At 40.4% G+C, this 12169-nt stretch overlaps 1 protein-coding gene across 1 annotated transcript in view; it reads right to left on the bottom strand.

Annotated features, from left to right (window-relative positions):
• Positions 1-10612, bottom strand: part of GEMIN8 (gem nuclear organelle associated protein 8) — a 28049-nt gene extending 17437 nt beyond the window's left edge. Inside the window, exons 1-4 of the mRNA XM_082062076.1 lie at positions 10499-10612; positions 9622-9673; positions 5969-6005; positions 2715-3141 (exon numbers count right to left, since the gene is read on the bottom strand). Of these exons, the coding sequence (XP_081918202.1) occupies positions 2715-3141; positions 5969-5971 (430 nt within the window). The 5' untranslated portion in view covers positions 5972-6005; positions 9622-9673; positions 10499-10612. The remainder of the gene's footprint in view (positions 1-2714; positions 3142-5968; positions 6006-9621; positions 9674-10498) is intronic.
• Between the last annotated feature and the right edge of the window lie 1557 nt (positions 10613-12169).

Raw genomic sequence — 12169 nt, forward strand, 5'->3', positions numbered from 1 at the left:
GCACACATTTTAAAAGAAGAGCAAGCCAGGTGTCTTCTCCCAAGTGCACATCAAGGTGCAGGGGTTAAAGGCTGTGAACTCCACCTGGATCCCCTTATTTATGTCAGAGAAAGAAAATATGAGACACAGCCTTCCCTTTAACATCCCCTAACAGCTTGCTTATATTTCAATTGATCATCAAGGTCACTGGTATTCCACTTTGACATACCCAAACATTCTTGTTCAGTTTAGAGAAAATTTAGACTCTTGCTTCAACATTATAAATGTCTCTTCCAGAGATGGATGCCTAAATTTCAGGCATTACTGAGCTTTATAATGCCCAAGTTTCTCTACCAATCTGCTTCTAATGTGGGGGATGGGGAGAAGGTAGGCAGCCTACAACATACAGTTTGAGATTAAAAAGAAGTGGCATCAGAGAGGAAATACTGAAGTAACTGTTGGTTTCTTTTGTGGATGTGCTATCTCCATCTTTCCAAGCATCAATACAGAACAACAACATTCTTCAGCACAGTATGAAAGATATAACATGATAGCATCATTATGGATTACAACTTAATGAACCCCTACATTTCATTTTGTTCAGAAACAGCATCCAGGAAAATTAATAACACTGCCTCCTAAAGTAGAGTGGTATTGCCTTCATACCAGCTCATTCCCACGCCATCGGGGAAACAATGATTTTCCCCTCCTCCTACTGCTTATGTTCCTTCTTTTGAGAAACTTCAACAGAATTAAAAATTTCTTCTACTTTCCTTTTCCCCCACCATGCAAGAAAAAAATTATTTCTGAACAGGACCATACAATATTTTTAGTTACGCACAAAATAGCACTGTTCACCCCAGAGTTCTGTGGCACTTTAAAATTTCAATTAAATCAAGTATTTTTTTTACTTTTTCATGCTTTTGAGGAACACAGACTATTATTAATATATTCACTTAAATCAGGGAAACTACTAAATAAACTGAGGCATGCAGTAGCTAAAGACCGGATTCTCCTTAAATTTGCATGAAGATCTGGAACAGTTCTGTTGAAGTGAATGGAATTACACTTACTCAGAACTAGGCTACTACATGGCGCACAGCGGAGACCTAATTATTCCAAAAGGCTCCAAGTACCCCTGTGGTAGAAGGAACAGAAGTAAAATCTGTATTCTGAGTCACAAACCTCTTCCCAATTCACCTGCTCGTCATAAAGAATCAAATCATATTTTTAGCAAGTGCAGTCAGTGAGGGGTCAGGAAAAGATTCAACAGCTACACCAAGGTCATACAGGATATTTGCAACAGAGAACATCTCTAAGCCCAGACTTCCCAATTTCCAGGATACTACTTTAATCACTCGCATACCTTTAAGCACCCCTAACCAAAAAGACAGAAGAAATCCAAAGAAAATGTGCTGCATTTCCAAAAGTAGCTGAGCATCCTAAAGCATCCTGTATCTCATCAAAGGAACAGAATCACAGAATCACAGAATGTTGGGGATTGGAAGGGACCTCGAAAGATCACCCAGTCCAATCCCCCTGCTGGAGCAGGAACACCTAGATGAGGTTACACAGGAAAGCGTCCAGGTGGATTTTGAATATCTCCAGAGCAGAAGACTCCACAACAGAGTAGGAGACTCCACAACAACATTTCAACAGAAAACACCAAGCTTATTCTGCAAAAGCATGATGAGAAAGGGATACGTCCGGCACTACCACTGAGTTCTTTAATGCACTTTCCTCTGCTAACTACATCAACTCTGCATCGTATCAATGGTAAATGTGAAGTTAAGGTGAGGTGTTTCAACTCACCAGATACCCTCTGATAAAAGAACTTAACAGAGTTTTTGTCTCTCCCTTCCAATCATTGCCTTATGCATTTTTAGAACACCTCCCTCTTTCAGAGAAAGCAGAAAAAGCTCTATTAAACATTCATTCTGGGAATTTCCTACTGGAGACACATGGGAAAAATTTTCATTATGCTGCTTTCTTAAAACAGATAATAAATTTGCCTGCAACATCTGTATATGCAGTGTCAATAAAGCACAGCACAATCTTTTATTTCATGTAAGGATTTCATAGAAACAAAGATGACTAATAACTCTGAGGATCAAGACCTTAGAAAAATCTTAAGTCTTTGGCTTATATTCTCTGCTTAAGGACTTGGGTCCAGATCAAGATGCAAAACAAAGAGAAACTTGTGGTGTAGTACAGAATGAAGAGTACCCTGGGGATACAGGGGCAGAAGAAAAAGGTCATGAAACTTTACTGTTGGGTTAGCCAAAGAATAAAAAAAAAAAAGGCTGCTCCATGTTATAAAATACATTAAATACATTGAGGCTTACTCTAGGGTTCAGTGATGTAGTAAAGCACTTCCTCTGGGTTCCCCTCTCAGACATACAGCATGTTAACCAGATTTAACCATAAAAATTCTGGAATTTTTCCTTCAGCAGTGAAGAGAATATTGTCTTCTGGACAAATGTATTGTTCTCCTCTTTGCAGTCATATTTTTCTTTCTCTCTTACCAAAAAACCTTCAAACATTTTCTGAGACTTATTTCCAGATGATGGTACTTAAGTGCACCCATTAGTTTTGCCTACTCCATCCTGTTTGGCTTGCTCACTTACAGGGCCTATTTCTGTAAATTTTTACAAAACCTGTAAATGTTGAAGCCATCCATCACTCAATTATATGACCACCAAGTACCAGAAAATAAAGAACAAGCATGGACTTACGCAGTTCTTCCCGGTGCCTCTCTGTCTGTGCAAAAAACTGGCGAAGCTCCTCTGTGATCTCCATGTTACTCAAGTCATATTCTATCTCCCCTTCAGACTCTGAGTCCTCCTCCATTTCAGAGTCCCTGTCAGCATCTTCCCTCCCTTGATGGGCATCTGTGTAATGTTGAGCTCCCCCACAGTATGGAGCTCTGCCATGTGGTCTATAGCTGGAAGAATAGTTCTGGGTATGCAGGAGATCATTCCCATCCCAATCCGAGTAGCGGCTCCTTGGAGAGGCTGCATAAGGATGCCACGGTAGGTGATAGAAGGACTCCATGGCTTTCCTGTAGGCTCTTTGGTGTCTATGCATCCAGCGCATGGCTAAGTCATAGTGCCTCCAGTATCTTGCGTACACTTGCCGAGAATACCATGGCTCAGTGTCTTCCTGTGGGCAAAACATGGGGGAAACGAAAAGAACACACACAAAAAAAAAAAAAAAAAAAAAAGAAAGAGAAGGGGAAAAAAAAGGAAAAAAAAAAAGAGAAAACAAACAGTAATCGAGGGGAGAAAGACGGTAAATGCAAGCACAAAGTCTGCCTTTCAATCATTAGTCATCCTTTTCCTATGATAAACCATATATATCCAAAAGAGGACAAGTACTAACACAGTGCAAGCTCACCACACTTTGTTACTCTTACAAGATTGTTTCTGCATCAATAGCTACCAGTGAAGAATTAGCAATAGAAGAGCTGTAGTGTCCAGAACGTATTTTCCAAGTGTTCATGCTACTACAGTGGCAATCAGTTCTTTTTAGCGGATATGCCATGTGAATATATTTCACAGTTCCTTAGGCGCTCATGTGAGTTGCAAGAACTGAATCATTCCAAGGTGTATGTATTACAGCCTACACCTGATTTCCAAATCCGCAGACAGAAAACACAAGAGATTAAAATTCCTCCATATTAAACAAAGGCATTCATTTTATCCAGTAACATATTTCCTCCATCTGCCTGCCAAAGTAAGTTTCCCAGAAAAGGTCAAATGGCAACTCAGCCAAGTTCATATATCCATCACGGCCTTGATCAAAAGCAAGACTGTATTTAGCCAAGTGCAAGCTGTCAGTAAATTTCCCTTTTGTTCTCATCAGCAACCAACATATCAAAATGGGTAATAAAGTACCACTGATAAAGTCCATGGAAAAATAGTTCTGTAGAACGAAACACACTGTAACACACCTTCTCCTGTCTTCCAGCTGATCTTAGTTTTCCTGAAAAAACTGCTTCATGCTGTTCAGATTTCACGGGCAAGTACAAAGCCCCACAGTCCCTCCAGCCTTAAGCCCCTTCCTATGGCCATTTCATCTCCCTCCTCATCCTACTCGCAAAAAGAGGGGATAATAGAGGATCTTAAAAGAAGGCCATAAAGTAAACTAGAGACTACAACAATAAATAGCAAATGTTTTTTAATTCCCCTACATCTTAATTACCATAGAAAATCTTCCATCTGGGCCAAAACGGATTGCCTGTACTTTAAATTGGAAGAATTTTAATTAAGCCATGTTTTGGCAAACACTCAAAACTATGGCAAGATTAGCTGAGCTTTTCAGAGATGAATGTGACATTTACAGTCCTTTTTAGTTTTTTTTTTTTTTTGTTTGGTTTTTTTTTGTTTGTTTGTTTGTTTTTAAATAACAAAACAAAGGGCATGCAAGACAAAAATCTTTAAGTATGTTTTTTTGATCTGCACTGGCACCATTCTGTAGCCTTGAAAGAATGATTATCTGAAAAAAAAAAAAAAAAACCCCAAAAGAAAACAGGAAAAACAAACCTAAGAAATACTTTCCATTTAATGTTACCAATACCAAGTGAGGTTAATTGCATTTACTTACATTGTTTTCACTTTCTTGTTCCCAGGCAATAATGCAAATGCTAGAGAGTTTGGAATAATAATTTTAACTCTCACGTTTCCCTTCTTTCTGCGAAATTGAAAGCATTATCTCATAAGAGATTATAAATGCTCTTTCTTTTTAAGGTCATTGTAAGTGCTCTCAGAACCAAAATACCTCCAGCTAATAGAGTCCATAAAGAAAATCCACCACAATAAACTTGCATTCCTTACAATATTTCTGATCAAAAATTGCACCCTATTTGTGAAGGGCTGTGGGGCTCAGCTATGTGATTTAAAAGTCTGGACAAATTATCTTTTTTGAAAAGCAAAAATTAATGGAAGTGAAACTTCATTCTGATTCTCCTCTGGGTCTAACATTGCACTGCTACACGACCATGCATTTCAGAACATTTATTCCTAAAATGAGTGGGTGCAAGAAAAAGCATCTGCCTTCCATATGGAATTTCTTCATTCTTAATCATCCAGCCACCTAAGAGCTAGGACGAAAAATGTTTTATTTACTGTTCTTGCTTTGCTTAAGAATGTCACACTGACTCCTCATCCGTCAGCAGTCAGATGAGAATGTCCTGTTGTCAAATCTGATACATTCACCAGTTACTTTTAGAACATCTTGTCTATTTTCTCTGTTACTCAAAATCCAGTTTTGAAACACCATGAAGCTTAACAAAAGCAGGTATCTCCTACATTCTATGTATTTCCAAATAAGACAATATATTCTTTTAAAGCTCAACAATTATCTCCAGTTCTTCTAAAATGTCTCTAAAAAGGACCTTCATGACTTTACTGAAAGCTCTGGAATCCAGCTGGCGGATTTGTCTAGCTGACTAGCTCCAGTTGTTAATTTAGGGGAAATGAAGACAAAAAGCCAGTTCATGTAGACAGAACTGTGATGCTGGTGCCTGTCCAACTACTTTTTGTGGCTTTTTTGTTGAAAATGACCCTTGAAAACCCCTTTTACATTTGAATTTTAAAAATACATCTGTTAAAAAAGAAATTACAGAAATGTTTCACATTGGGGTGGAAAAGGGAAAGGAACACTTTAAAGTCTAACTTAGTTCTATGTCTGTGCTTTTTCAGCTGCGAAATAAATGGAAATAAGAGATTTCCTCAAGGAAACAAAAGCTATAAATCCAAGGCAAATAACCAAGAGTCCTCTGTTATTTTCCTGTTATGTCTCTGGAGTCTTCCCAGGAGTAGACAAATCATTCACTGTTGTAATTTGAATTCTATTTTCAAAGCAATTTAGCTACTTTGGCATCTTATTTTTACATGTCTGTACTGACAGTTCAACAACAGTGTTTACATGCATTTTGTATATAAAATGTGACTAAGTCATCACATATTAACCCATAAAGACCACTTACCATCTCTTGTAGGGCTTGTTCTGCTGATCAAGGTGAACTACAAAAGAAAACAGTACCTTTTTAATTCATAAAAATATATGTATTAAGACAGTCACAAGCACTGAATATATTTTTGTTAAACTTCAAGTACTATGGCCTACAGCTATTAAATATCTCTGTTGCAGCTAGCTGAAGTCTCTTAATTACAGTTTTTGATTAGCATCAGTAACAATCTCATTCCTTAAAATCCCCCATTACAATAAGAAGGTTAAAACACAGCCTTCTACACAATGCAGCCTAAAATGCTGAGACTGAACACTTTTTTTCCCATTACCCTTTTCTTTTCTATTTTCTCCCACAGTTTATGCTTCTACAAACTTTAATTTCCAAATAAATGCCAAATAAAAATCATAAACTTAAATGAAACACACTGTTCTCACTTTTTAGTGGTGTCTGCACAGGGACATTATAAAAGAAGCAATTACCATAAAACGATTAAACCTGTCTTCACTCCATTCAAGTAGTAAAGTTTCTTTTTAAACTTACGGTGCACTTATAACCGCATACAATCCCTTCTTTCACTTTATTTCTCTTTTTTTATTTCAGACATCTGATCCTGTCTCCCATAAAGAAAACACAAGCCAATTCAGAGTGCACTCACATTTTTTAAATGTGAGGAAAAGGCTAAAGAGAGGTAACTGGAGAGAACAAAAAAAAAAAACAGGGGAGAGAGAGAGGGAGAACACGGTATCTATATCCACTAGGCAGGATTTATAATTACCATCACTTTCAGTGTGATTTACCAGCATGAATCACTGAGAAATATTCTGAATCTTCTCCCTACCTGACAATTATTTTATTACATTAAGATGTTAACTGCTTCATCCACATATTTCTCCTGACACACTCACCCTCAACTTGAACTTCTTGTTAGGTGAGGGCCAGTGAAAGGTAACAGAAACTCAGCACACTAAACCATCACCCTAAGACATGGTCAAATGCTATTCCCAGCACCACTGGAATATGGCCAAGACAGCACTTACAACTGTTGTAGATTTATACCAGCATAAAACTAGGATTTTTCAAAATGCATACACATACATTACATCCACCAGTTGTGTTCTGCCTCATATTTAATAATACTGATTGAATAGCAGCTTTTTGCCTCTTAAGTTGTATTGTGTGGGGATGGGTCATGTTCAAAGAAAATGCCAATCATGCAGCTACCACAGAGGCAAATTACCATCCTTTGCAAAGCCCACACTGCACTCAAACCCACAAACCCTTTGTCACACCAACCTACATACAAGAAGCCATACATGTGTGAGCAGGCCCATCGCAATCAGTGGGGCAACTCATGCGAGCAAAGGATTGCAGGATCATGCAACCAAAGTGTGTGAGTTCATTGTGTTCGCTCCTGCCTGCTTGAAGGAAGACGAAAATTTCGCAGTGAGGTCACTGTAAAACACTGTGGTGACTTGTAACACTTGAAACACCCATATACATAAGAGAATCCTTCATTTTAAACATCTTATTTCCCATGCTAGCTGTCTTCAAAACTCTTATCTCCACTCTCGTAACGTACACATATTCTTTTTTGTCCCTTTCTCATATACGACTGGATATTGTCAGGGCTGCCATAACATCTTTTTCTCATACGCAAAAAACCTAAGTCCACAGTAACCGATTCTTCCATTTTCCACTTCAGAAAAATTATGTGTATTTCGTCTTCACTCTAATTCCTACACGACAAAAGATTTTTTGAACTAGCTTCAACATAAACAGAAATCAGGTTCAGACCTTAATGCAAATACACTTTTAAAGGCAGTAAGTGGTGAAGTCTAATACTTCATTATTATAACGCAACACACACATATGCTCTTTGAAGGGGAAGGAGAGGGAAAACTCTGGCAAAGTTATCCAACGGTGTTAGGTCACCAAATACGAAAAACCTGTTTTGCCAAACACAGAAACTTCAATTACTTTAATAAATTATTTATGAAACATTAGATCACAAATATAAGGCAGAGCACAACAACTTGCAAGCTGGGACACTAAATTAAGAATGAGTTTGTTTTATTTTCAGCTGAACTACTCTTCCAAAACAAACTACGTAAAACACAAAACATGACAAGAAGCAGAAAATAAATGTGAAAATGCTACTTCTACAATTTATAGCTTTAAAAATAAAATATGGAAGCATCTGAACATATGTAACTCACCAGCAAGCGTAGAATTTAAAACAGGAAGAGATTTGTTTGCCTATGCTGACCATTAATGATGGAAGTGTTATTTTTTATGCTATTATTTCCTTTTCTTGGTTTTAAAATATTCCCCCACTGAAAATTAAATATGGATATACTCCCTTTCGTCAAATTATCAAAACTTATCAACTTGAGGCAAGTAAGCATTAGTGAAAACAAATAAATCTGATCAAAGCAATGACAGCATTTAATTCTTTTGGACTCAAAAGAAGCTGAGACACACATTATGAGACACAACCATGAAATACTGTTTTTTATTACTTGGTAATACAGCTCATACTCTGGGAGCAAAGCCCTCCAGTGGTGTGTTAGATATAGTGCTGCCACATGGCTGCCATCCTGGAGGTGACAGGTACAGCTCAGAAAGACCTACCAATGTGGGATCAAGGAGGGTTTGACTTTATTGAGAATACTGATGAGCACAAGATTAATTAGCTTGTTGTATGGCAGTAAGGTAAAAATATACGATGTTATTAAAGGAAAGTGAAATTTCAATAAATTCAGCAGATTTCAACAACAAAAAAAAACCCCATGTATATAAAGCTCTCCTAAAAAAGCAAACCACATTTAAACTAGAAATGCCCGAAAAAACAGATGATCACATCCTTTGCCCGCTACTGCTTTTGTTCCTTCCCTTTTCAACTGTGAGAAGTGCCTTCTTTAGTCAGGTCAGAGATGTCCCTAACTCAGTATCCAGTTTCTGGCAATGGGTAGTAACAGATGTTTGGTAAAATATAACACTAGAGTACACATACAGGAATCACTTTTCTGGGTGCATTTCTCCCGATTTCAGCAAGTGGCAGTTCAAATACTCTTTTTAGCTCCAAGCTGGTTTTGGCATTTAAAGTCAGAATATGTAATTTCTCTGAACCCAGGAATACCAAGTGTTTCCATGACATCCCACAGCAGTAAGTTTCACAATTTAAGGTGTTAAACACCAATTTGTGCTGTGTATTTTGAACTCACTTTACTACATATTCTTTAAAAATATTTGAAGAGTTCTGTAAGAAAAGTATGCCATGTAACAACATCAATAGTGTGCATCTTCCCAAAAAACACTTATTTCATTTTATACTTCTAATGCTTACTCTCAGAGCACAATTACCAGCAGAAGAGAGAAATATCTGAAATGTGTTTTGACACTCTGCTTCAGATTAATACTGCGCATTGCTGCTGTATGACATTAACTTTAATACCAAAGCGCCCTAGTTACAGTCACACAGAAATGTAAGCCTGTGATTGCTGAGACAGTTGGTACCACAAATTATCTCACTTAAAAAGAAGAGTAAAAATTCTCAACATTATACATTATGTTCTTGTTTGTGAATGGCTGGAAATACAAGACTTGTCTGGTTCTTAGGAGATGCTCACCATCGCAACAGGAGACTCAGTGGGACTACAAAGACCTACCTATCACTATGATGTCTTCACAGCAGTGCCCTTATACCAAGAATAGTAATTCCTGTGAATGGAAGGGAAACAAATTACACATCAGACAAAATTATGTTAATCACAGGGCCAATCTACATTTAACCACTAGACCTGCAAACAAAGCAAGCAGATAAAACTTTTGCATTATGTATTACAGCTCTTTTCAGCTGAGCAGAGCCTGAGACTATGTAATTCCAAAAAGAGGGTCTTTCTACTATGAGATCCAGGACACAAACCCAAAGGCTATTTGGGCCAAAAATCAGAGGTCAAAAGTTCAGTGCTAAAAGCTGTACAACTATGAGTAGCCCCAGTAAGCTTACATTTCATACATGGATTGTCAGTTTAGTCATAAACAATGAACAGGATGAACAGGATGAAACCTCTACATCATTGCTTTTGAAAGCAAAACCCATTTTCCTGGTCTCACAGGTGCAGTGCCCAGACTCTGGCCAGTGACTTTCAAGAATCACAAAACCGATGAACTCTTGTCCGTGCCAAGTAGGGCAAACAATTACACCTCAGGGCTGGCAGGATACCCACCCCTATGCCCAGGATCGACCCGGCCCCAGCTCCAGCCCAAGGAGGACACACACCCCTCTCCCTGGGCGCCCCCTCCTCAGGCCAGCGGCCGGCACTTTGCAGAGGAAGGAAAGGAGAAGCCCGATCCCGCACAGCCGGGTGCCACAAACACCGCCCTCCCGCCCCCGCCAGGCGCCCGGGCTCCGACAGCAAATCTCCCTCGCAAGCTGTTCGCTTTCGCGCTCCCGCCGCCACCGCTCGCCCGTCCCTCAGCCGTCCCGCCGCGGCCCAGTCAGGCGGGAGACCTGGGCAGAGGCAGCGCCGTCTCCGCACCCACCCGGGCAGCCTGTGGCTCCGGCGGGCAAGGGGAGCGGAGTGGGGCCGCTCCGGAGTTTCCTCCCTGCCGTCCTTCCGGCGCAGACGAGCGAGGCGCGGCGAGCAGAGCTTCCTCCCGCCGCTTCCGCCCGGCCCGGCCCCTCCCCGGTCCCGCGGCGCCATCTCGTGGGGCTGTGGGGAGGCGCTGGTGTGGGAGTGGTCATGGCTCCTCCGACACTGCAGCCGGCGCTTTCTGGGAGGGGGTGCCCCATGTAGCCACCTCAGAGCGTCGGCGGTGCCGACTCCTACCCTCCCCTCCGCCCCGTCGGTACCCCCTGCGGTCCCAGAGCATGTGCAGCGCTCAACAAGCTGAAGTGTTTCTCAAAGTGCTGGAATACTTAGGCGTCCGTGTTTTTATTTTGTTTTGTTTGTTTGTTTATTTGCTTTCCTTCCTTTCCTTCCCCCAATTAGTTTTTAAACTTTATGTTCAGGTTCTGTAACGCTACCGAGCTAGTCTACATCTTCCTCACAAGGGGAGGAGGGGGGACAGGTGCTGATCTCCTCTCTTTAGTAACCAACGACAGAACCTGAGGGAACGTCAGGAAGATGTGCCAGGGGAGGTTTAGTTTGGACATTAGGAGAAGGTTCTTCCCCCAGAGGGTGGTGGAGCCCTGGAACAGGCTCCCCAGGGAGGTGTCACGGCCCCAAGCCTGGCAGTGTTCAAGAAGAGACTGGACAACACCCTCAGACACATGGTGTGAACTGTGGGGTTGTCACATGCAGGGACAGGAGTTGGACTCGATGATCCTTGTGGGTCCCTTCCAACTCAGGACATTCTGTGATTCTACAATTTGAGTATTTTCACGGGACGGTGTGTGAGCAGCCCACTCAGGGCCTGTCATGGCTGGCAGAGCAGGGATTGCTTTTTCCATTTTGCAACGTTTTACACCAGCCATGGTAAATTTACCTGCTATTATCCGGTGACATAATGTTGTTTTGTGTTACTTCATGGTCAGTAAATGCTGCAGCTTTAGCGTACTGAACAGCACAGTACCCTCCTCAGGCTGTGCTCCCCCATCATCCATGCCCTTCTCCAGACAACCTATGGCAGGGAGGGCTCCCTGGGATTTCACGCTCACTGGCAGAGCTAATTCTCCTCTCTAGTTTCCTTGCTTTTAATTAATACTTCCAGTACAAGAAACTTGCATTGTATTACTTTTTTCTTTCTTTTTTTTTTTTTTTTTTTTCCAGCTCTCCTGGTGTGCTTACTGCCCTAGCTGCTTGCCCGCTGAAAATGCCAGCAGACCATATCAAAACAATTTCTCATTGTTACCTGCTTAAATTAAACTCCATTGGAAGGTTTAGATTGGATATTAGGAAACATTCTTCGTGGAAAGGGTTGTCAGGCACTGGAACAGGCTGCCCCGGGAAGTGGTGGAGTCACCATCCCTGGACGTGTTTAAGAGACAGGTAGATGAGGCTCTCAGGGACGTGGTTTAGTGCCAGATTTAGGCTATGATTGGACGTGATGATCTTAACAGTCTCTTCCAGACAAAATGATTCTATAATTCTATGAAACATGATTTCACTTAAAACCCCACACATATTGAGTCTTCTTCATATAACAAATTTCTACATTTGTCTGCCATATATGTACTGAAGTTATTATTTGAAATAATTTCTACTGATTTGT

Source organism: Streptopelia decaocto (assembly GCF_964273445.1).
Source record: "Streptopelia decaocto genome assembly, chromosome: 1".
Lineage (NCBI taxonomy): Eukaryota > Metazoa > Chordata > Aves > Columbiformes > Columbidae > Streptopelia > Streptopelia decaocto.